Source organism: Triturus cristatus, chromosome 2_1, assembly GCF_964204655.1.
Source record: "Triturus cristatus chromosome 2_1, aTriCri1.1, whole genome shotgun sequence".
NCBI lineage: Eukaryota > Metazoa > Chordata > Amphibia > Caudata > Salamandridae > Triturus > Triturus cristatus.
The window spans coordinates 589,604,459-589,627,705 of record NC_140581.1 but is presented as its reverse complement, the minus strand read 5'-3'; the positions used below and the strand labels follow the sequence as shown (position 1 = coordinate 589,627,705).

The window sequence follows — 23,247 nt, the reverse complement described above, 5'->3', positions numbered from 1 at the left end:
TCCTCATCACCAGAAATGGTATGGGGGTATTATTCCAAAGTGTTAGACACCTTACACGACATGTTTTGATAAAGCCAAACCATAGTTACCATAACCGTTTAAGATTATAAGGTACTTTAAGAGTATATGGTAGGCTATATCATAGAACAGCTATAAGGACATGGTTCCGAAAGCTGCAGACAGGCTCAGCTCATGCTAGAGCACCATCTTACATGTTACCAAGCACTCTGCTTCCAGGATTGTTAAGGCCTGCCATAGGAGTGGCTGATAGGTACACATGTGTCTATTTTAAGGGTAGATATAGGTATACTATATCTAAGCAAGGGGTGATTACACGACCTTGCCCCAACTGAGTGATCAGCCAGCTGTGTCTGATTGGAAGGCCAGGCCAGGGGTGGCATAATACATGCTGCAGCCCCTGGGAGGCCTAGGGTACACCTATGCCCTGGGTACCTAGGGTACACTGTACAGGGTCCAATAAGGTGATCCTTACCAATTGGGTATGTACCTAGGGTACATGGAGTCCATTTTAAAGAGAGAGCAGACAGCCTGAGACCCTGAATGGCAGGATCTCAGGCCAACTAAGTTGGAAAAACCAGCTAGACACTAGGCAAAAAGTTGGGGGTAACCATAGTCCGATATCCACCTTCCTACACCCATCACCGAAACAGGAAGCGTGATCCAGAAGCTAAACGATGACTCCTGACCCCTGATGACCCTAGCCATATTAAGACCACCGTTGCTCAGCTGTATGCGCTATCTGCATCCCCAAGTAACGAAACTCTTATGTAGCAATGCCCGGTAGATCCCTTGGGCGCGTTCTAGCCCAGGCTGCCGATGGGGATAGGACCGTTCCACACGTAGCACACAGGTTACGTACAGTGTTACTTCTAAAGCATCCTTGGTGCCGAAACACCCCTTCAAGGCAACTTGCATCGACCTGCACTTACACAGGCGAAGCTGAAACTGGTCACGGTGCTTTAGTTATGGACCTCTGTATCCATTGGTCTCGAGCTGGTGCTGTACAAGCGGAGATTCAGGCAAAACTGGTATTTTTATGGCACTTTGAACACACGGGCACTGTGTGGCTGGCCTTTCAATGGTGCTCTGCCTGCTGTGGCTTTGTGAAACTCACCTGGAGCTTTCCAAGCAGGGCAGTGCTGATCTCGTCCTGGCTTGGGGGGCTTTACATGCTGTGGCATTTTAAAAACGGATCCGGCTACGGTGATTTACACACCTGGGCATTGTGAGACTAGCCTACAATGATCTCCACTCTCTGGGGGGGGGGGAGAGGGGGGAGGGGCGGTCTTGTTAGGGCGCTTAACATTGTTGGATTTCGGATTTTGGAATTAGTTCTAGTGCAGAACTATTTTAACATATTTAACATTGCGCTAATATGTGTTAATATTGCCCGTAAAGTGCACCGTTTGGCCACATTATCCTTGTGAATTGTGGGGCTGGGGGTGAGTGGGGAGGATCCTCTGCCTTGCTTCTGTTCCGGAAATAAACAACCCTTCGCAGTAATATGGAAGTGGCTACTTGCCTGCTCTGTACTCGCTCTTGATCTCTTCCAGCTCGTCCCAGAGGTCCTTCTCTACCCTCGTTATCCTTGCCAGTATTTTCTCCTCCATGTGCTTCACGCCGCTCAGCTCCGCTTCGAGCCGCTGCACGTCATCGGAGCTTTCCAAGCGCACTCTGAGGTGATGCATTTGCTCTTCCGTTTTCTTTTCCGCCGCATTCTGTGAAAGTAATTCGAGTGGGATGAGCGACAGTTCTTTGTTACGCGGCGCTTCACTTTACACAGGGTCCCTAACCAACAATATCTCCACATAATAACTTCCTTATCTCAGTCGTTCACATGGTCTTCATTCCAGTTAAGAGAATATTTTTCTATTCATACGATTTTGCACTGTTGCAAAGTGTGGAATACTCAAAAGGATCTTTCATAACACCCAGGCCATTTTTGCTGTGATGTATCACGAATGACCGCCTTTCCAACTTTGTATTCACAAGAACTTTAAAGTCTTCGATTTTTTTCTGCTGCATCAGCCCTTTTAGACTTCAAAAAAGTATTACAGAAACAAATGTGTTAGAGGCTCCGTTTTGCCAATTACTGGGCTTGAGGAATCAGCGCGAGGCCGCAGCAGTCATGCGCTTGGACTCTCTTAAACAGAGATTATTGACAATCTTTACAGCACTGGGGTGATGGTGGGGCAAGGAAGTCTAAGCATTTGAAGCCAATTTCACACCACATCATACTCTGTACTCCACATTTCACCATACTACTATTCACTTCACAATCCACCACACCGCACATACCACATAATAAACGTCATATACTCCCATGCCATGCGCTTCCCTAGCTAACCCCCCATCTTCTTTAGAAGGACTTGCTGGCACATATTTATGAAATTAAACTGGAAGTCCCTGAATGCAAAGTGCTGTCAACCAAATTATCATACTCAGGGCCCCTGGAATTATGCGGCAGGAGAGGGCCAATTTATGCGGGGGAGTTAAGCAAATTGTGCAGCAAGAAAAGTCTAGTTGTGCGGCATAATGCAGCACATTTTGTAACCGTATAACTTCCTAATTTTGTAATTTTAAAACTTGGTAACACTGTCTGGGCATTGGTTGCACCTCATTAGTATCAGTTTAATACCCAAATACAGCAATAAGCAACAGAAAGGTGACAAGTCCAGCTTCGCAAAGGGCCTTTCACTGAGCAACGACCCGTGTCGCATCATTTTTAGTAACTTTTGAACCATTAGAGATAAAACAAGTTTTTTTTGTAAAAATCTGCAGATTATGCGACAGATGATGGATTATGTGGCAAATCTATAGTTATGGGAAAACTGCCATAGCTGCACAATCGCATAATTCCAGTGGCCCTGATCATGCCTTCCAACGGAATCACACGACATTGTGCCAGCTCAGTACTACTCTCACCACACCGCACATTCCACCAGAATTTAGCACTTTGCACATGCCTCACACCGCACACTCAGCGGTCTGCCGGTACTTTTCCATTTTTGGCACAGTTTAAGAGATCCCTAATTCCAAGGGACCCCAAAATGCAAATGTGGTTCTCCTTTGAGCCGCTGCTTCTGGGCACTGAAATCGGAGACCCTGAGTTGGCATTTCTACCCTGCAGTCTGCAAGGGGTGGACCCCCGGAGCCATTTTTGCCAGGTCCTGACTGGTAGTAGAAACCTATTACGGTTTCTGGGGTACAGTAGCTCCACCAAGAGGTGATGCCTACTAGTCTCCGCTTGTAAATTAATGTCAGTCACCTGTGGCATATCCTTTTCATTAAAGAAAGTGAATGTTCACAAATATGTGTTTGGTTTTGCACGATCCCAAACACCAGAACAAAAAACAAGTCTGGATGGAATATGGATCGCGATCCCTTTTGTCGCTCGTGTTATATGAATCACCCTAAGTTTTTTTTGGTATACAATGGAGAATCCAAGATTGGGGGAGTGGCTGCAGCATTTGGAGTGACAAGGCCACACACATCCATCACTTCTTCATCCGTCTGGTTGCCTATTTTTCCCGGCCCTGTCTGAGGAACTACAAAGGTTTTTCATCACACCAAGCCCCTGGATATTGTATGTGTCAGTACCACATGGGCACATTCTCCCCCCTTTAGGGGAAATATCTGCCTCAACCTAGTCTCACGCTAATACCAACTTCAAGAATGCCCTCCTATGGTACTGATAGGCCCTGGACTGTTAATATCAGCTCAAGCTCCACCCCAGCTCAGGGAAGATCTGAATCAACACACACCTGCAAGGACACTGCTGCGGTGCTTCCTGAAGGTTCAGTTGCCTGTTTCTCATTTTCCCAAGGCCAGGCCTGTGCCTGATGTCCTGCTACAGCCCTGGTTGCCTGCTTTCAAGCAGCTGTAGGCCTAACCATTGGAGAATCCTACCAGCCTATGAGTTCAGAGAAGCTCACACAGCATCAGAAAGCCCCCTTCTCATCAGGGCTGCCAAGTATATCCCACCTACAAGAGCAGGCGAGCAATGCTTTGGGTGCACACTGTCTCCATGCACCACCATTTACATTTGTGTGTCTTGTTCACCTTTATTGGTCCCCCACTTACCCTTTCTAGATACTCACTAAGCTGGCTTAATGCGAGCATGGTCCCTTCAACAGCCTGTAACAGCCTAGGTACTGGAGGAAATGCCACCAAGCAATACTTGGAGGTCGCCTGACTCTGCGACGCAGCGCAGAGGTTGATCCCACTGCTGGAGTGCACGATAGATGGATCCAGATAGCTCAAAGAGGAAATGTGTGGTTCTTACATGTGCCTTTGTGTTTGGGAGCTCATACCACGTATGGTACAGGAACAAACAAGGAACTATTGTATCTGTCCTTTCCAGCACATCAAACGAGGTTATTGAGAGAACCTTTTACTTTAATTTAGGATAAGAATTCATTTTACAATGCAGTGCTTCTATCCTACTGTAGACCACCACCCCCTGCTGACAGAGATCCTAAGATGATGAGACCCTAGGTCACAGCAACCCTGTGACCCTATTACACATAGGGTTCACTTTTCCTCATTGCGTCGGGGTGCACCTTTAAAGTGGTGCGCCACGCACAAACTGGGAAAGTGTGCCATATTACAGTGAATGCGCTGCCACAAGGGCAGCTGCGAACTCGTTCTGCCTGGGAGCAGCACATTCAAGTGACATACGGAGCTGCTGCTTCAAAGGTGCTCCGTGTTTCACTGTGCAGGCGGCAACCCCTCTGAGCTTTAAAAAGGGATTGAGATCCCTTTGCAGGCGGGTGCAGTGAGTGACTGCACCAGCCTCCAAGGGGTTCCATCAGAGGGTGAAATGACAGTGTGCCACCTTTTTGTGGCACACTTTCAGTGCACCTCCGGACAGATTCTTTGCCTTTGTACCCACATCCATAATTCGGCATGGGAACAGAGGTAAAGAGATTCCCTTATATTCATGGGGCCACACCCCCATGCAAATGAGGGAGCGCCCTCTTGAGATAGTGTTGGCATTACATGTGCGCCAACGCTATTTGTATTACAGAAGGAGCCGCATAAGTGTCTTCGGAACCTTTTGTAATACCTAGTGCCCTGGGAGTACACAAAGCGGTCACACATGCCCACTGCGCACCCTTAGGACATTCTGTAATACGGCCCCTGGTTGCTGAAGCTGAAATGTACATAATGTTTCATTCTAGACAAGTGAAAATTGCTGTTCTTCTTCACGTAAGGTATTTCATGCACCAATAAACTCAATTTGCACATCACGGGCGGGCAAACAGTGAGGTGTACACAATTTGCGCAAGGGCAAATGATCCCATTAGCAGTTAGCACATGGACAAATACCGTCCATCTTGGAATCCCCTCAAAGGCGCAAATGTGAGTTTGAACCTGAAATGGAATTAGCCCTGTAGTTGTAATCAGGGCCTTATTGCACTTTATTGGTTACTGGAAAGCCCAGTAATGTGAAGCTTAATGTCTTGACTGCTAATACTCAGAACTCAGACCACCTTGGTAATCCCAGTCCATTTGAAGTGGACTTGTGAAAATCCCGAATCCAACAATAGTAGAATGCTCCCAGATATGGAGAAATGGTGAAGACAGGAACGTTCACGTGAATGGTTTCTGCCTATTTGACTGTGACCTAACTTACAACGAAAGCTATAACAAATCACAGGTTTGTAATGTTTGGAAGGGCACTAGTCAGTAGAATGATTGTACCCTAATTAGTAGGGAATCTGAAACCATACTGATGTACTTCTCAGGATGGCGCATACAGCAGTTACATTTTAAATATCAGTTGGGCTTACAGAGACACTGGGTGCACTGAGAGGGCTGAGACTGTGGAAGACGTGCGCTTGGCGATAGCGCACTCCAATCACAGGAAGTGGTTTGAATCACTTCCGGGGTAGGGGCAGGCAGTAGGAACATATATACTTGCTTCAGGTCTCTTTAACCAGTGACGGACGTGGAAGCAGGTGCCAGGCAATTCTTTCATGTTGTATTGTCTTCTCACTCTCTCTTTATCTGATTACAGATACTGTCAATCCACCATTCAACTTTATTTTACTCCTGCCCTCCTGGTTTGGGTCTTATGCTCATCTCTTTGGTTCAATCTCTTTTGGATTCCTTATTCTGCCCTTCTCTTTGGAATAGCTTTGTCCCTCCTGGTTCCTTCGGTAGTGGTGTGCCTCAAGTCGGGGGCATATGGATTTGGCGCTTCCCCATGATTATATGATTTTGTAAATGTGGAGCAGCGTAAAATTCCTTGAGTGTTGGTGGGAAGACCCGCCGCAAAGCCCATGAAACGCCTCCAGGGCGAGGAGTAAGGCGACACAGCGATTTGCGATGCATTGCCTTACTTATCATTTATGAGGCTACTAAGAGTCACGCAGGGTGGCTTGGCGTGGCACCATAGATCAGACTGAGAGCTCTGCTTCACGCGTATACCACTTTACATGGTTCAAAAGTGATTCAGGGCTCTCATAAATAAGCCCCTGTGTAGTTTTACCTCTGCAGTAGATGTCAGCTGCCTAACAGCTCTAGTAACCTGCGTTCCATTTATACATATGTTTTTATTTGAAACTTTCTAAAACTATCACACTGGCAAGAGAAAAATATGTGTGTCAGACCCCTGCACAGAGTACAGATATGGGAACCAGATGTAAAGGATATATTTAGCCGACTTGTAAAACATGTTTTATTATAGTTTACATGTTTAACATGTCAGCCCATGCTACTACACACATTCCTACTATATAAAACGTAACGAGCTTTGATTTCAGTGGTCTTATGAGGCTCATTATGCTGCGTTTGAAACCTTATCAGATGGAAAGGAATCGGTGGCAAAAGTAATTAACTCCCATTAACTAGGGTTCTGGAATTTATATTTGCAATCCATAGGAAACTCGATATTTACCACAGGATTTCTAATAAATGTGTGAAAGAGGGAAATATTGTATTGACCCGAAATATATGGTGAAAATTTAACAAAATCAATTATACAACTTTAAGGGGGGGGACATTTTCATGAAAAAAACAAATGTAAGAGTTTTTCACTACCAGGACATGTCAAAATTAAAAATACATGTCCTACTTTTTAAATACAATGCACCCTGCTGAGCTGTCCAGGGCCTAACCCTGAGGTGACCTATAGGTATTATAATGGAAGGTTTGAGTCTGGCAAAAGGTTTATTTTGCCAGGTCAAAATGTCAGTTTAAAACTGCACACACAGGCTGCAATGGCAGGCCTGAGACATGTTAGAAATGGGATTTTTGGTAGGCTAGGGCATGTGCCAAAGCCAGGCAGAAACCACCACTCCAGTCAAGATAAGTGAGTTACACTCCTAAAATAACCCCTGCTCACCCCCTTGGTAGCTTGACACGAGCAGTTAGGCTGATCTTAGAGGCAGTGTGTAAAGCATTTGCATATAACCAACAGTAATACAGTGTAAGCACTACAAAAGGACACAACACCAGTTTAGAAAAATATCCAATATTTTTATATACTTAAGACAAGACCAAAAATGATTAAAAAAAAATCCACAATACAGTATTTAAAAAATCTTTAGTTATCAAAATATGCTTGAAAAACAGTTCCTTGATGTTGCTAGCTCCGTCTGGGGCTATCACGGCATCGTGAGCAAACAAATCGAAACAGTTCTGGCTAACCGCGGTGTCGTGGGCCAGCTAAAGTGTCGGGAAGACCCGCAAACAGTACCTTTTAGAAATGCAGGGGTTCGGTGACCTTTCGTTGAGCTTTTGAAAGCATGGCATCCGCAGGCGTTGGTTCCGGAGGTTGGTGCAGGAGTCGTCGACACCCTTGAAGTCACACGCTTTGCAGATCGAACTCCCCTCTGTTAAAGTCAGGAGCACTGGCATCGGCCGGTGTCGGGTGCAAAGTGCAGCGGTGTGGCGTGCGGTGCCCTTAGGTTGCGGTGCGAGCAGCGGCTCGGTGGTGGCGTCAGATGGCGTCGTCGGTGAGACCAGGGTCGTGGTACGAAGTGAATGCAGTGCTCATGGCGGTGCTGGCAGGTTGCGGTGCAAGCAGCATCGTCGTCTTTGCTGAAGCGCTGTCCATCGGCTGACGAACTGGAGTCAATGGCACTGGAGTCAGTAGGCCAAGGCTGCGGTGTAGGATGAGAGCGGTGCGTCATGTGGTTTTATGAGCTGTGCCCTCGAACCGGGGTGCTAGCAGCTGCGTCGACTTCGGCATGGAGCATCGTCGTAGGGGATACCAAGGCATCGTCATGAAGCGAGGTGGTGCGGAGTGCGGGGCTCACAGGTCGCGGTGCGAGCAGCGGCTCGGTGGCGGCGTCAGCAGGCATCATCGGTGAGACCAGGTTCGCAGTTTGGCGGTGCCCTCTGCGGTGCCTTCAGGACACGGAGTTGGCAGCTGCGTCGTAGACTTCGTCAGGCTGCTTTTCTTCTATTTCAGCACAAAACACACAGTTCCCAGTACTGATGGCAGCAGAGCTTGAAGTCTTTGTTGTTCCTGAGACTTCTTGAACAGGGGGCAAGCTCTACTTCAAGCCCTTGGAGAAACTCACAAAAGTAGATTGCAGAAAGATCAGTCCACTCCTTTCTCTGCCCAAGACAAAAGCAGCCACTGCAGGCCAACACAGCAAAGCACACAGCAAAGTGGTAGTTCCTCCTCACTGCTTCTCCAGCTCTTCTTCTTGGCAGTCTTCTTGGACCAAATGAGTTCTAACCTTCAGGGGTCTGGACCCCAATATTTATATCCCAAAATCCTTTGATCTCTTAGGCAGAGAGTGTCTGTGCCCAGCCAGAGCCAGTTCTGCCTTTTCTGGTGTGACTTCCTGGCAGGAGGTGGCGACTGCATGGTCAGAGTCAGACCAGGCCCTGTGAGGTGCAAGGAAATCTCCTCCCCCTTCCCCAATTGCCACCCAGGTCTATTCAGCCCTCTCCTGACCCACCTAGACTATCTGGAGTCACTCCTGCTCCCCAGCCTTCTGTCATCCAAAACCCAGACAGGCAATCCACATTCCAGCAGAGGCACACGGGATGACTGAGCAAGAAAATACCTACTTTCTAAAAGTGATATTTTCAAACACAGAAGGTAAAAATCACCTTCACTAAAAGATGCATCTTTAGATTATGAGTTCAGGCATACTAAACTTTATTTTCCTACCAAATTCCCCGGGCCAGTTATGTTTATAATATGTTATAAACAAACTTCCCATTCTGTCCTATGGGGAACTGGTAGCCTTGCAATAGCGAAAAACGAAATTGGCCGTAATTCGCTATCAGGACATGCCACACACACACCAGGGCATGTCCTACCTTTCACATACACTGCCCCCGGCCCACAGGCCTACCTTAGGGGTGGCTGTAAGAAAAGGGAAGGTGAGGGATTGGCAAGTGTGTGCACTGGCCAAGTCGACATGGCAGTTACAAACTGCGCGCAGACTCCGCAATGGCGGGTCTGGGTGGCACACTCAGTGCTGCAGGCCCACTAGTAGCATTTGATTCACAGGCCCTGGCACACTCAGTGCACTTTACTAGGGACTAACAAGTAAATCAAAAATCCAATCATTGAAACACCAATCCATAACACAGTTTACCACAGGAGCACTTGCACTTTACCACTGATCAGTAGTGAGGAAAGTGCGCAGAAACACTACGCCGGCAAAAACAGAGTAAAATCCGGGAGGATAGTAAGCAAAAACTCAGGGGAAACACGCCAAAAGATGGCAAGTCTAACACATGTTTTAAGTGCTACTCAAGTGGGTAGCACAATCAATGCTGCAGGCCTACTAGTGGCATTGTACAGGCCTTGAGCACAAGTAGTGCCACCTTACTAGGGACTTACAAGTAAATGCAATATGCCAATTGGGTATAAGCCAATCTTACAATGTTTTAAGGCGCGAGCACAAGCACATTAGCACTGGTTAGCAGTGGTAAAATGAGCAGAGGCCTGAAGGCAAAACATTAGGGGGAAAACCATGCCAGGCCTAACATGCATCTTGTAAAAAATACTGACATATCAATTGGGATACAACTGAAGTGATCAACTAGATGTTATAAAACTCACATACAGAGTGGTATTCATTTTAAAAACACAGCCACATCGCACTTTCTCCTCTTCCCACAAGTAAAATGAATTACAAGATCTTAACTTATTTGTAATTTCTCACTTATTAGAGGAATAAACACCCCCCCCCCCTTGCTGGCCTTGAGCCTCTGGACTTCAATTTACAGATGGAGGCCAGTATTTCCATCTCCTGAGTGCATTTAGGCACCCCAGAAACTATATCATGGTGTCATCAGCCGCGGTTCAAGTTGAGATAGGCAAGAGGGCCTATTCCATGGAGCTATGAGTGAGAGAAGCAAAGGAGATGCTCTCCATTTTCAATTGTTTATAGAGTGTCATTCGATCTGTAGTTTGAGAGGTCTTTAGGGATTAGCCACTCCACAAACTATGCCAAAAGGAAAAAAAATCCAAGGAAATTGCTAGGGACAAAGGAAAAATGGGAGGAGTGGCGTAGTTTCTATGCTGCTATGGGACTTTTATCCATACAACTTACTGTCCAAATCTGACTCTCTGTTGTACACCTATATGTCTCTGGTTTAGGATTTTCTGGGAACACGCTGACTTGTGTCCACTTGTCCAGGTTCCTTTCTGTAGGAAAGAGAGCCATGTATTTTTAAAGTGTTAGCACATAAATTGGCACATAGGGATCTGGTGGCTAATCAGAAGTTTCCTTTGCAGTAAAAATACCAATCTGATAGAGACTTCTAGCCACAGATTTCTTACCTTTGAATTTCCCACAGGCATTATGCTGGATACAGAAGATGTTTTGTGAGCAGTACCCCTGCACGCTGGTAGGTGGCATTGATCGGCTCTGTGTCTATTGTTTGCGACATTTACGCTGAAGGTGACGTTGTGGTGCCTATATAGGTGCCACCCAGGTGCGCTGACGTCTTTTCTTTTTTTTTCCAACCCAGCAGCGCTGATCTGAGAGAAGAGTTTTGACTACGCTTTTTTGACGTTTTATCAACAGTTTTTGAGGTTTTTCATCCTGGTGTGTTGAGGATGTAATCACGTAAAATGGTATTCAAGTCCTGCAAAGCCTGTCACTGCCTGATGACAGTGATGGACCCGCACCACATCTGTCTGGGTGTTAGGAGTGCGACGACATCCCGAAGTCATGCTTCTATTGCTGAGCCATGCACGCTAAGGCTTTGAGGCAGTCCCTAAAGGTCATGGCGGCCCAACAAGTTGAAGTCCCGGTCGAGCAAAAGGTTTCATACCGGTCACGGTACCCTAAGTCTACATTGTCCCATTCAAAGTCATCGGGATACTCGGTAAGTCGAGGCACAAAAAAAAATACGTTCTTTAACTTCTCCTTGTCCGTCGGCCAATGCGACGAGGGAGCATCGGTATTCTAGCCTAGTTCCACAGAACCTGCACCTGGGTCAACTGCGCGACTCCGCAACTTTACTGTACTTAGAGTGACCTCTGTCCAACTGAAGGAGTTCTTTCAGGCCATGCGCCTCTTATTTGGGTGGCCCGACCCCTCTGATGCGCCTTCAGGCCCTGTAGGAGTGTAGGGTGTACCATCTGGTTAAGCGCTGGTGTCTCCGGCCCGGCTCCAGTGAGCCCCTTAGGATCCATTCCTGGATTCAGACCGACGCCGGTTATACCATCTCGACCTTCCTTGACGCCGGTCCCAATGCTGATGCTCCAGATGCAACCGGCACCCACTAGCCACGTCATACCAATTGTCACCCCCAACTCTGACCTGGAGCTGGATGGGCATCACTCAACATCAACTCCCACGTCGACAGGAACCTTGCCTCCAAGATCGGACCCTGAGTCCTATTCTCTTGGGCTAGGTCTCGGGGAGACTGGGAGGGGTCGATGGACCCTTTAGAATACTAGTCCTATGAGGAAGAATAAAATATGTACTGGTGTGAGGAACTGGGTGAGGCCAGTTGCCTGAAAAAGTCTCCAGATGCTGGTCTGCTTTTTCCCTCTACCGTGGCTATGGAGGATGGAACTTCCTACGAGATGGTGGTAAGGAGGGCAGCTGAGGTTCTTGACATTTACAAACCCTCGGAGGCTGTCAAGACTAACCTCTCGACTGCTGCAACCTGGAGTCTCAATGTCCTAACCCCTTCTCCCATTTAATTATGCCCTCACTGATGTCCTTTTGGGTACTTGGTCAAAACCCAACACAGGAACTCCTGTGAATAGGACAATTACCCGCCGCTATCGCCTCGCACCTGGGGACCCAAACTTGCTCATGCAACACCCTACCCTTGAGAGCTTGGTGGTCCAAGCCTCAACCTCTCAATGCGCTTTCCGTACTGCTTCGCTGGATAGGACTACAAGAGGCAGGTAGAAGATGTTTTCTTTGGCCAGCCTGGTATTGCAGTCCGTGAACACTGCATGGCCTTTGGGCCATTATTCCCACACTCTGTTGGATATGGTTGCACAAGTGCTGCCACAGGTCCCATATGAGGCCGGGTCTGTACTCTCCCAAGGGCGAAATGCAGCAAAGTTCACAATTCGATGTGGACTTGACACAACCGACTTGCTAGGCAGAGCAGTTTCCTGGACAGTGGCCCTTGGGTGTCATGCCTGGCTGAGGATGACTGGTTTTTCAGGGGATTTCCAAGCTTACCTTATGGACATTCCCTTCGATGGCACCCATCTCTTCAGAGACAGATTTGTCACTCAAGCACTTCAAGGACTCTCGGGCTACAGCCAGGTCCTTGGGCATTGTGCCGACCCACCTTCGATTCTTCCGTGGCTGTGTATGGGGCTTCCAGCCACGCCAATTCCCATCCAGCCACTGTGCCACGCATGCCCCACAACCTCTGCGTGGATGAGGTCACAGTCGCCACAGACTTTGTGGGTGAGGTGGCCAGCGGTCAGGTCAGTCCGCCACCCCCGAATGCAACAACCTCCAAACCCACCTAGTCTGCCGCTTTATCACCATGGGATCCAGTTGGCAGCTGGTTTCATGATCACCTGCCCCTCTGGCAGTCCATAACATTTGACAGGTGGTTTTTTGCAGATTGTCTGAGGGGGATACTCCCTCCACTTCGAAGCTACCCTGCCCCCCATGCCACCATCTCACACCCGGCTGATGGAGGATCATCTTTCCCTCCTCCACGAGGAGGTCACTGCTCTCTTGGCCAAGGGAGCCATGAAGAAGGTTCCGGTGCCAGAAGTAGGCTGTGGTTGCTATTCGTGCTACTTTCCGGCTCCCAAAAAGGACAAAGGCCTTTGTCCTAGTCTAAATATGCAAGCATTCAATCATTTCATCAAGAAGGAGAAATTCAAAATGCTAACATTGGTTCAGACCAGGTCTGCCCTGGACCCAGGAGCCTGGATGGTAGCACTGGACTTTCAGGACACCTATTTTCATATTCCCGTCCTGCCTGCCAGCTGGAACTATCTGCGGTTTACGGTAGGCCACACGCATTTTCAGTTCACCCCTTTGGCCTTACCAGCACCCCTCGGGTGTTCACCAAGGTGATGGCAGTGGTTGCAGCTCATCTGCCAAGATCAGGCTTGCCAGTCTTCACCTATCTTACTACTAGCTGCTGCAGGAGAGCTTACCCCAGGATGTTGTCACCCACCTCCAGACTATGGAGAACCTTCTGCAGTTGCTGGGGTTCACTATCAATGTGCCAAAGTCACACCTGACTCCCTCTCAGATGCTCTCTTTCATCAAAGCTGTTCTGAACATGGTGCAGTTTCGGGCTTATGCTTCTGAGTGATGAGTCCAGGATACAGGCTATGATACTGATGTTTAAGCCTCCATAATGTGTTTCTGTGAGACTGACTCTGAGGCTGTAGGGCCTCATAGCCTTCTGCATCCTGCTGGTGACACATGCCAGATAACATATGCAGCTCTGCAGTGGGACCTGAAGTTCCAGTGGGATCAGCACCACAGGAATCTCAACAACACAGTCCAGATCTCGGAGGGAATTGCGAAAGATCTTCAGTAGTGGCTAACAAATTGCAATTGGGTCAGAGGCAGACCCCTCTCCCTTCTCCAATCAGACCTGAAAGTGGTGACCTATGGGTCACTCTTGGGATGGGGCGGTCATCTAGGAGAGGTGGAGATCAGAGGACTCTGGTCTCCGGGGGAATCTGGACTCCAATATGCTGGAGCTCCGACTGGCATTGAAATTCTTTCTGCCATTCATTAAGGGAAGGCTAGTGCAGGTGTTCATGGATAACACCACTGCCATGTGGTACTGCAACAACGAGGGCGGTGTGGGGTCATGGACCCGATGTGAAGTGGCCCTGTGCCTCTGTACATGGCTGAAACAGCCAGGAACTCACTGGGTGTTGTATAGCCTGTTGGTTCAACACCAGGCAAGCTCTCTGAAAGCCAGAGCAGATGAACTCAACCAAAGATGCTTAGCGAATCACAAATGGGATCTTCACCTGGAGCTGGTGCAAGGTCTCTTTCAGCAATGGGGAGAGCCTTGCTTAGATCTGTTTGCTTCCTCTGAAAACGTGCAGTGTCAGACGTTTTGGACTGTGGAGTTTCCAAGGAGACTCTCTCTCAGAGACGCTTTTTGTTTTGAGTGGAGTTCAGGCCTCCTATATGCATTTCTGCCCATACTCCTGCTGTCCAGAATTCTCAAGAAGATCAGGAATGAGCGGGCCCAGGTCATCCTTGTGGCTCCGGACTAGGACTAGGTATGGTATCCTGAACTACTGAGCATGGTCATCGATCCTTAGATCTGGCTGCCCCTTCGGGAAGATCTTCTGTCGCAGCAGCAGGGGAGGGTTCTTCCCCCGGACCTGTACATACTCTGCCTCCTTGCATGGAAATTGAGCGGGAACAGTTGACAGCTTAAGGCCTTCCGCCTGAGGTCTGTAACGTCATCTTGGCAGCCAGGCGTTCCTCCGCCAAGATGGTATATACCTGTCATTGGAATTTATTTTTGGGCACGTGTGCATAAAAAAACTATTGATCCCCTTTTCTCTCCTTTTTCAGAAGTGTTCTTCATTCTATCCCTTGCCCAGCAGGGCTCTGCTCTCGGCACTCTTAAAGGCTATCTATCTGCAATATCTGCTTTCTTGCGGTTGCCTGACCAATCTTCTTTGTTCTACTTCCATATTAGTCATAGGTCTAAAATTGTACTAATCTCTTTCCTCCATCACCATTCATTGTGCCTCAGTGGGACCTTAATTTAGTTTTGACTTTTTAAACGTATGCTCCTTTCAAGCCTCTCCACAATTGTCCCCTCAGGCTTCTCATACTAAAAACAGCCTTCATTTTGGCAATTACTTCTACTCATCGAGTGAGTGAGCTGAAGGCCTAATCATCTAAGCCGCCTTATTTCTTGATATATCCTGACAAACTGGTGCTTTGTACACGTGCCTGTTTTTCACCAAAAGTGGTCACACCATTTTCATGTAGGCCAATCAATCAACCTGCCTACTTTTTACACAATTCCACATCCCTCTAAAGAAGAGGAGCGATTTCAATGCCTGGACTCAAAAAGAGCATTGTCATTCAACCTTAACCGTGCACAAGACTTCCGGGTGGATGACCAACTCTTCGTGGGGTATGTGGGTGTGAAGAAAGGTCAGGGGGTGCAGAAGTGAACCATCTCTCGTTGGGTCGTAATTTGCACTAAAATATGCTACGCACTGGCCAAGAAGCAACCTCCATAAGGTTTTTGAGCTCATTACACCAGAGCTAAAGATGTGACCAGTAGGACAAGGTAGGAGCTAGAATGTGAGTGCCAATTCTCGGACAATCAAATGGTCTGACATTTTACAGCGGACTCACACTACGGCTGGTAGCGCCTGAGAGAGGGAGACCCTGCTTAAAATTGCCCACTAATGGTATTATACACCTCCCGACTGGTAAAGTGGAAGAAGGGAAGCGACGACAGATGTTGGTGACATTGCAACCATTCTGGCACACTATCCCATGTATTTTTTTTTTGTCCTCATTTGCCATTACCTCCATCCATAGGGTACGCCAACCACCACACGTGTCTGCCTTAAAGTGATTTAGCGATCTATCCTCCTTCATGGCCTTTTCCAGGCACGATTTATTTGATAGGTGGGAGACCAACCTCTTAAATGGAAAACGGATAAACTCCAGTCAATGGTGTTCAACCTGACAGACCTGGGATTACGTACGGGGGAGGGAGAGACCACTTCCCAAGGTCTTCTGGAGACTAATTACTATCCCATGTATTGTGGCCCTGCCCTAAATCGAACCTCTGCTAGTCTAAAGTCCTCACAGATATCAATAATATGTTTAACAAAGAAATATCCTGCTTCCCCAACTATATTCTCTTGGGGTTGCCCAATGCTGTAACATACCCACTACACTCTGCTAGGGGGGAGGGCCATAACATTGGCACTGTGCGCTGCGAAGCAGGTTTTGCTGTCATGATGGGGCATGGACATCATACCCACACATGCAGATTGGACACACAAACTCTGGGACCTGCTCAGTATGGAGAAGTTACCAGCAGTTGTAGACCACACTTTGCTTAATTTTTGAAAAATGTGTGGACCCTCCCTAAAATACTTGTCTACCACCTTTAGAGAGCTCTCCTGCCCAATATACTTGTGGGTGCTACGCCTTACAGAGCCACACCCATAAGACCTTTTCATGGTGGGGGGGGACAGGAATTTATAGAGGTATCATAGGCACGAGCATGGTGTGGTTACTCTTTCTATATTGAATGCCTGTTATTCATGATTTTGGTTTCTTCCTCCACTTCCCCCTTTCCTTCGCTCATTGCCAGCCGTTGGATGTAGGCGAATGTACATGTTGTAACTTTCTTCAAAATAAAAATAAATACAATCCTAAAGCTGTGACCACAGTGTTAGCATGCGGAGTTCTATTCCTGGATATGTGCCAGGCAGCAACGCGAGCTTCACTGCACATGTTCATCAAACATTACTGTCTGGACAGTTGGTCTGCAGGGATGGGCACTTTACCCATTCAGTCCTGCATAATGTTCTTGTTTGAAATTTGTTTGCAGACCCTCCTCCGGGGATGGTATTGCTTGGTTATCTATTCAGAGGTAAAGAATCTGTGGCTGGAAATCTCTGTCAGAAGAACAAGTTACTTACCTTCGGTAATTCCTTATGTGGTAGAGACTACATCTAGTCGCAGATTCCTTACTGACCCACCCATCCTGTCCGCTCTGTGAACAGATTTCTAGGGACAGGGCTGACTACTTTCACGGCCCTAGTTTTGATACATTAGTGGCCAGCGTTCTTCATGGCGTCGCATTTCTGGCATAGAAAGTTGTGAAAAGAGACTTACGTCAGCGGGCCAGGGGGAGGAATATTTAGGTACTGCAACATCACTTCTAGCACTGACTACGACGGATGCGATGCCGATTGATGCACCCTACCGGCATGCAAGGGTACTGCTCACGAGAAATCTTTCGGATCCAGTCTGATGCCTGAGGGAAATTCAAAGGTAAGGAATCGGAGGTTAGATATAGTCTCTACCAGATAAGGCATTACGGAGGTAAGTGACTTGTTCTTTTAGGCTATGAAGGAAGTAGTCTGAGTCTGACTCCTGTCCCTGTGGCTGTTTGGTGGCATTTAATCTCTCAACATATGCCCGTCAGCGAGTTTGGTGTCTCCTCTGTCCCAGTGGCGGCTGGTGACATTTGAAATTAGTGAGGCGTAAAGGTTTGGGATGAGTGGCTGTTGGTGGGGTCACACAGCGAACAAGCCTGACCGTCATAAGGTAGAACCCCCCCCCAATTTGTTTGGGTAAAAATAGTGTGCAAATGGTGCATTGTCGAGCATATTTGAGAAACCAAGAAGGCTAATAAAGCTATTGTGAAAGTGCAGTTATGGCAACAATAAAGAGATTTTGTATAATGACGCAGGTAGCTACTTATTCAGTATAACCACAGAACTTCATATCAGACTTTGAGATAATAAGCCTGAGTACCTCACATATTTCTTTATTTGTTGATCTACATGCACAAATTATATCTACTGATGGTTGGTCTTTGCTTGGAACAGCACAGGCAAGCTAAAAACTCAATGCAAAGTTTCCAGAATAATGGAGAGAAAGACTCAGACTATTGTTACTATTTATTGGCACCAGCTCACGAAACTCATTTTCAGGTCCGATAGGTGAGGTCTGATAACTATCTCCTGAATATATAACATAAAATGGACCAATAACAATGTTTTTATGGTCGGTTTTGCTGTTTGTTTTCCCCTTCATCATCTATTGATTCTTTAACCAAAACTATCACATGCACAATCTAATTAGTCAACAAGTAACCTGTTCCTGCTGAAAAATATTATAATTGTACCATGTTTATACATGAAATACAATTAAAACATTGAATAATTGTAACTGTATAAATAAAATGGATCACCCTGCATTCCCTAGGCCAAGAGTAAAAAGTTAGAGGTAAGCTGAACTACTCAAACTCGAAGCATTTTACTTGAATGTTACGGAAATAGTTTCTCTCCGTGCGACCACTTTGTTTTTATTTCAATCTAGTTGCTAACAGATTTCTGCCGCAAATGCGCAGCCCATTCATTAGCTCCATGCCTGTTGCAGAAATCTGTTCGCAACCAGATTTTTAAAAAAAACAATTTGGTCGCACGGAAAGAAACTATTTCCGTAACATTCAAGTATATCACAATAACATTCTTGACGGTGAGGACAGCACGGGTTCCGAAGACCTACTCTTAAAAGAGGGTCAGCCGGCCCTAGTGGCACCCCATTACCCACCACGAGCCACAGCAAAGCGGAACACGAGAATCTCCATTTAAATTACTACCTGTGGAAATTAAAGCAGCCCAGCTCTTCGCAAATGTGTGCCCTGCGGCCCGTAGCAAATATCTGTTGCAAAGTAAACAGATTCCTGCAGTAGACACGGAGCCCATTCAGCTAACTTGTAGCACACGATGGGCGCAGTAAAATCTCACCAAATCACGAGGAGTTTCAGCAGGGCATTCACAACCACCGGGCACCGTAAAGCAGAACACAAGGATTGGCATTTTAATTTAAAAGCGCCACCACAGGGATTACACAAATTCCAGGGTCAAGCAAGAATCAAGGTGGGGGATTCGAACTCTTACTTGTGACGTGCATACTCTATAAATTACTGTATATTTATTTTCCAATCTACTGCCACCAACGACAAAGTCACATATTAAACATACTTTTACTTACCTGTAGAACTTAGTGCCAAATAACATGTGTTAAATACAGTTGTTTGTCCTCAAAATATCACGTTCTCAGAAATTGAGGCATACAGCACCTTCTAGTGCGCCTCAAATGCCTCAGGGTGCACAGTGAAGAGCCTCACGCCCTAGAGTACAGACTCACTCTTGTATTTCCCCCAAGACACTTTCGGGAAAAGTCTCAACAATTGGATATGGTCGGAATCTCACCTCGAAGCATTTTAACTCACCAGTATAGGATCATGCAGCAAGTTTGCGTCTCACACTTCAGTGCACGACGCCACCCAGGGGATGCTATTCTCACACTCGGGAGCTCCGTTTGTGTCTTCCATGGAACTCAAACTCACAACATGGACCAGTGAGTGACAGTAGTCACTGAGTCTCTCAGACAATGGAGGCAGCCTAATTTTTTTAGGTGTAAGAGCAGTCGCGGCTCGGGGTGGGTGGGGTGTCACGCGGTGGTGGGGGCGGTGGGGAGACGGGGAGTGTTAAAATAAATTTAAAAATCCTACCTGAGGTCCTGAGCAGGTCCGTGCCGCCTCGGGTCTGTTGGCGCCTACAGCCCCTCTCAGCCAATCCTGGCGCTGCCAGCAGCACCAGGATTGGCTTAAGGCACGGTTACTGCTCGCTTGCCTGGCCATTAAGAGGTTTGAGCCTTTGCTCAACACTCGCTCTCCTAATGGGCATGCGCCAGCCAGAGCAGACACTAGTGCGCATGACTGGGCACGGCGCGAAAATTCGCTCACCTTCCCCACTCATGCGCACTTGTGCTGCTGCCTGTTGCCCCTGGTCCGTCTGACAATTATGTCAGTCAACATGACGCCGGACCGCCCACCCCTTCAGATTCTGTAGGGGGTGGGCGGTCCGACGTCATGCTGACTGACATGATTGTTCAGTTCTCCCTCGGCGTCTTTGAACATAAGTAAACTGATTCAGTTTACTTAAGTTCAAAGACGCCAAGGGAGCTGCGGACAGGGGGGCTACGCCCCAACGCCCTATAACAATTCTTTATTTACCAGAAAATAGTAGTAAAGATAAATCAAAAAGGGCGTGGCCTGGCAAGATGGCTGATAGGACGCGCTGAGGCAGAGCTCCCCAGCCCAAATATATAATCCTGCATAATCCTTGCAATGTAACAGACACCCTGTAGTTAAAATAGAACGGGATTACCGTCGCGATATCCTGGCCCCCCTTCTGGGCGAATTGGAATGGAATCCAGCTCCCACAGAGAGGGTACGGGAATGGTCAGAAGGTGGCCAAGTTTTGGGCGGCCTGGCTGCAGGCATGCAGCAAGCAGGCCCGGAGTCGAGCACTGCAGCCTGCAGAGACTTGCGCTGAGCCGGAAGAAGAATAGGAGACGAGGTGAAGCTTGTGGTGCAAAGGCGACGGTGGTTGGGGTTGAGAGCTCAGGGGACGGCGACGGGCCTGTAGAGATCCTTGTTCCCGACCTGCTTCCTGTCACTGATCAAGAGGGCGGGAGCGAAGGCTCTGCGACAGGAGATCGGGTGGCTGACGTGCAGCAAATGGAGGTGTAGCCTGAGGAGTCAACCTGGAAAAGAAAGCCTGGCGTGACGAGGAGTGGAGGGACGGACGCCAAGCTGTGGAAGGGACTGGTAACGAGGGAGCAGAGTGGGGCGTGTCGCTTTGGGGGGAAGCCTCCTCCCCGGATCCACTTTCGCTGGACGTCAGCCCCAGGGACGGAAGAGCATTGGGGGACACACTGCGGCCTCGAGGAGGAGAGGGGCTCCTGCCCCCGTATTCTTCCCCCGCCCGGATGCAAGTGAAGACAAGAGAATGAGTCACCAGTGTGAGCTGGCTGCACGGAGAGAGGCAGGTAGGAGGTCCTGAAGCGAAGGCTGAGTGTGAAGAGGGCAGCACCATGGGGTTGGCAGACAAGGAGCTTCCGGGGGACCGTGTCCAGATGCCCTGAATGGGCGAGCAGACTGGAATCGCTACAGCTTCATCCTGGCCTGATACATAGGTCTGCTGTGGCAAAAGCACAGTACGGTGTATGAAACCTTCTTGCACCTGTGGAGGGCAGCAGATAGCAAAGAAAAGCGGTTTGGAGGTGCATGTGCTCGCAGAAAACTACGGAGGAGCGAAAAGCTAAAACTCTGGAGAGACAAAAAGCCTGTGTATTGAGAATAAGTGCAGGAAGGTGTGAGTAAAACAGCCCTTTGAGACTTGGTCGGGCCCTACAACGAGTGGCAGAAGGTACAGGTAGCAGATGAGAAGGAAGACCTGCAACATTAGGACACCTAAACCAGGGGGATGACTAGGGTACAAATTCCCCCAGATGCATGAGATGGGGAAGGATAAAACAAACACGGGGCAACAGAGCAACACCATAACACAATATGCGCAACCGCGGGCACTGCAGAAAAGAGTCACGAGGCAGAACCAGGATGCTGAGAGTGCTCAGGAGCCTTCAAGGGCAGAGTTACTGGCAGCAATACAGGGCACATGCTGCGCTTTTGAGGAAAAAATAGACACGGTATCCATCGATGTGGACCTGCTTCATGCGGATCTTCACAAGGTTTTAGAGAAGGTTACAGTGCATGAGCACAGGTCTGACAGGAGTTCAGTACCCTCAAGGAGCATGTCGTGAAACGTTCAAACCTGACAGTAATGCTGGAAAACCGGGCAGAAGACGCTGAGGGTGGATCTCGACTGAATAATTTACTCTTCCTGGGGTTTCCGGAATAAGCGGAAGGAGTGGCCACCGAATCATTTATGGAAGATTGGATACTTACTACCCTGAGGCTGAAAGGATTGTCACATATTATTGCTGTGGAAAGGGCACATAGAGCTTTGCTGAGAAGGCACCTCCCCCCGGAGCGCTCCCATGGGCCATAATTGCACGCATCTTTAATTATCGTGATCAGGACTGTATCCTGAGAGCAGCAAGAGAAGCTGATGCCCTAGAGTTCAAATATCGCAGCATCACAATATTCTGTATTACACACGGAAAGTTCAGGCACAATGTAAGTCATTTGTGGAAGCCAAACAGAAACTCAAGGCAATGGGGCTACAATACATGCTCATGTTCCTGGCCAAGCTCTGAGTAGTAGCACAGGGTAAAACCAATTTTTGGGGAAACATGAGGAGGTATGGACCTGGCTTGAAACCTGGTACAAGTTGCCAAGGAGGGACAGGGGCACTCAGAAAGCAGACCGGAAGTTTAAAGGAGGAGCACGAAGAGTTGAGAACTGGGATGTGTCACCTGGAACTTCGGCTGGAGAGAACATGGAGACCCCTCGGATAGAGGTCCAGTAAGATGGGTCGCTGCTGGCGGTGCAACCAGGGGAAACGGGGAGCGGTGTGGAGCTTGAAGAAAATTCAGAAAATCAGATGCAAGTGACGCAGGAGTTGGAGGACCAAGAGGAAGAATGTTGAACACTGCTCCAGACATTCAGAACTAACAAAACACAGGAGGTACAACATGTGTCAACAGGGAGGGGGGCCCGAATGTCACAGGTTGAGGCGTAGCAGTGTCGGTGACCTGTGGGACAACACTGAGTAGACATATAAGCTGAAAGTAATCGGAGGAGTTATGTGGATGTGAAAATGTCTGGGCCTGGGGTAGGGCAGCTGAGATAAGATCCGGTGTGGTCTCAGACTCTCTTCTTGAGGAAGGGGGATACAGCTGGACAACTTACCACCGCACGAGGCAAGAGAAAATAGGAGACAGCAATTGTAGGAGGAACTTCTTTTCTCTTTAACACAGGACACGGGGGGAGCTGGGCACTTGAAGACCCAAGGGATGGGCGATGATCAAGGTTTTAGTTATTGTGTTTGCATGATTGTCTGGGGAGGGAAGGGGTGGGGGGTATACATGTTAATAAAGATTATAAGTTACACAGAAAGGTGTCGTGCAGAACCTACAGGGCTGAAAGAAGTGGGAGCGTTGGTAGACATGGGGGAGCAAGTCGGGATACTAGGGGAGGACGCCTGCATAGGGGGAAAAATAGGGGGAGAGTTGCGCAGCTTTAACACAACGATACAAGATAATCTCTTGAACCATCAGGGGCATGGGTACTTATGTG

The 23,247-nt window shown here is 48.0% G+C and overlaps 1 protein-coding gene across 2 annotated transcripts in view; it reads right to left on the bottom strand.

The window, feature by feature from the left end:
- FAM81B (family with sequence similarity 81 member B) overlaps window positions 1-23,247 on the bottom strand; it is a 615,395-nt gene that overhangs the window by 86,810 nt on the left and 505,338 nt on the right. For both annotated transcript variants that reach the window (XM_085632493.1, XM_085632492.1), the window contains exon 8: window positions 1,544-1,739. In XM_085632493.1, coding sequence (XP_085488619.1) covers window positions 1,544-1,739 — 196 coding nt within the window. The remainder of the gene's footprint in view (window positions 1-1,543; window positions 1,740-23,247) is intronic.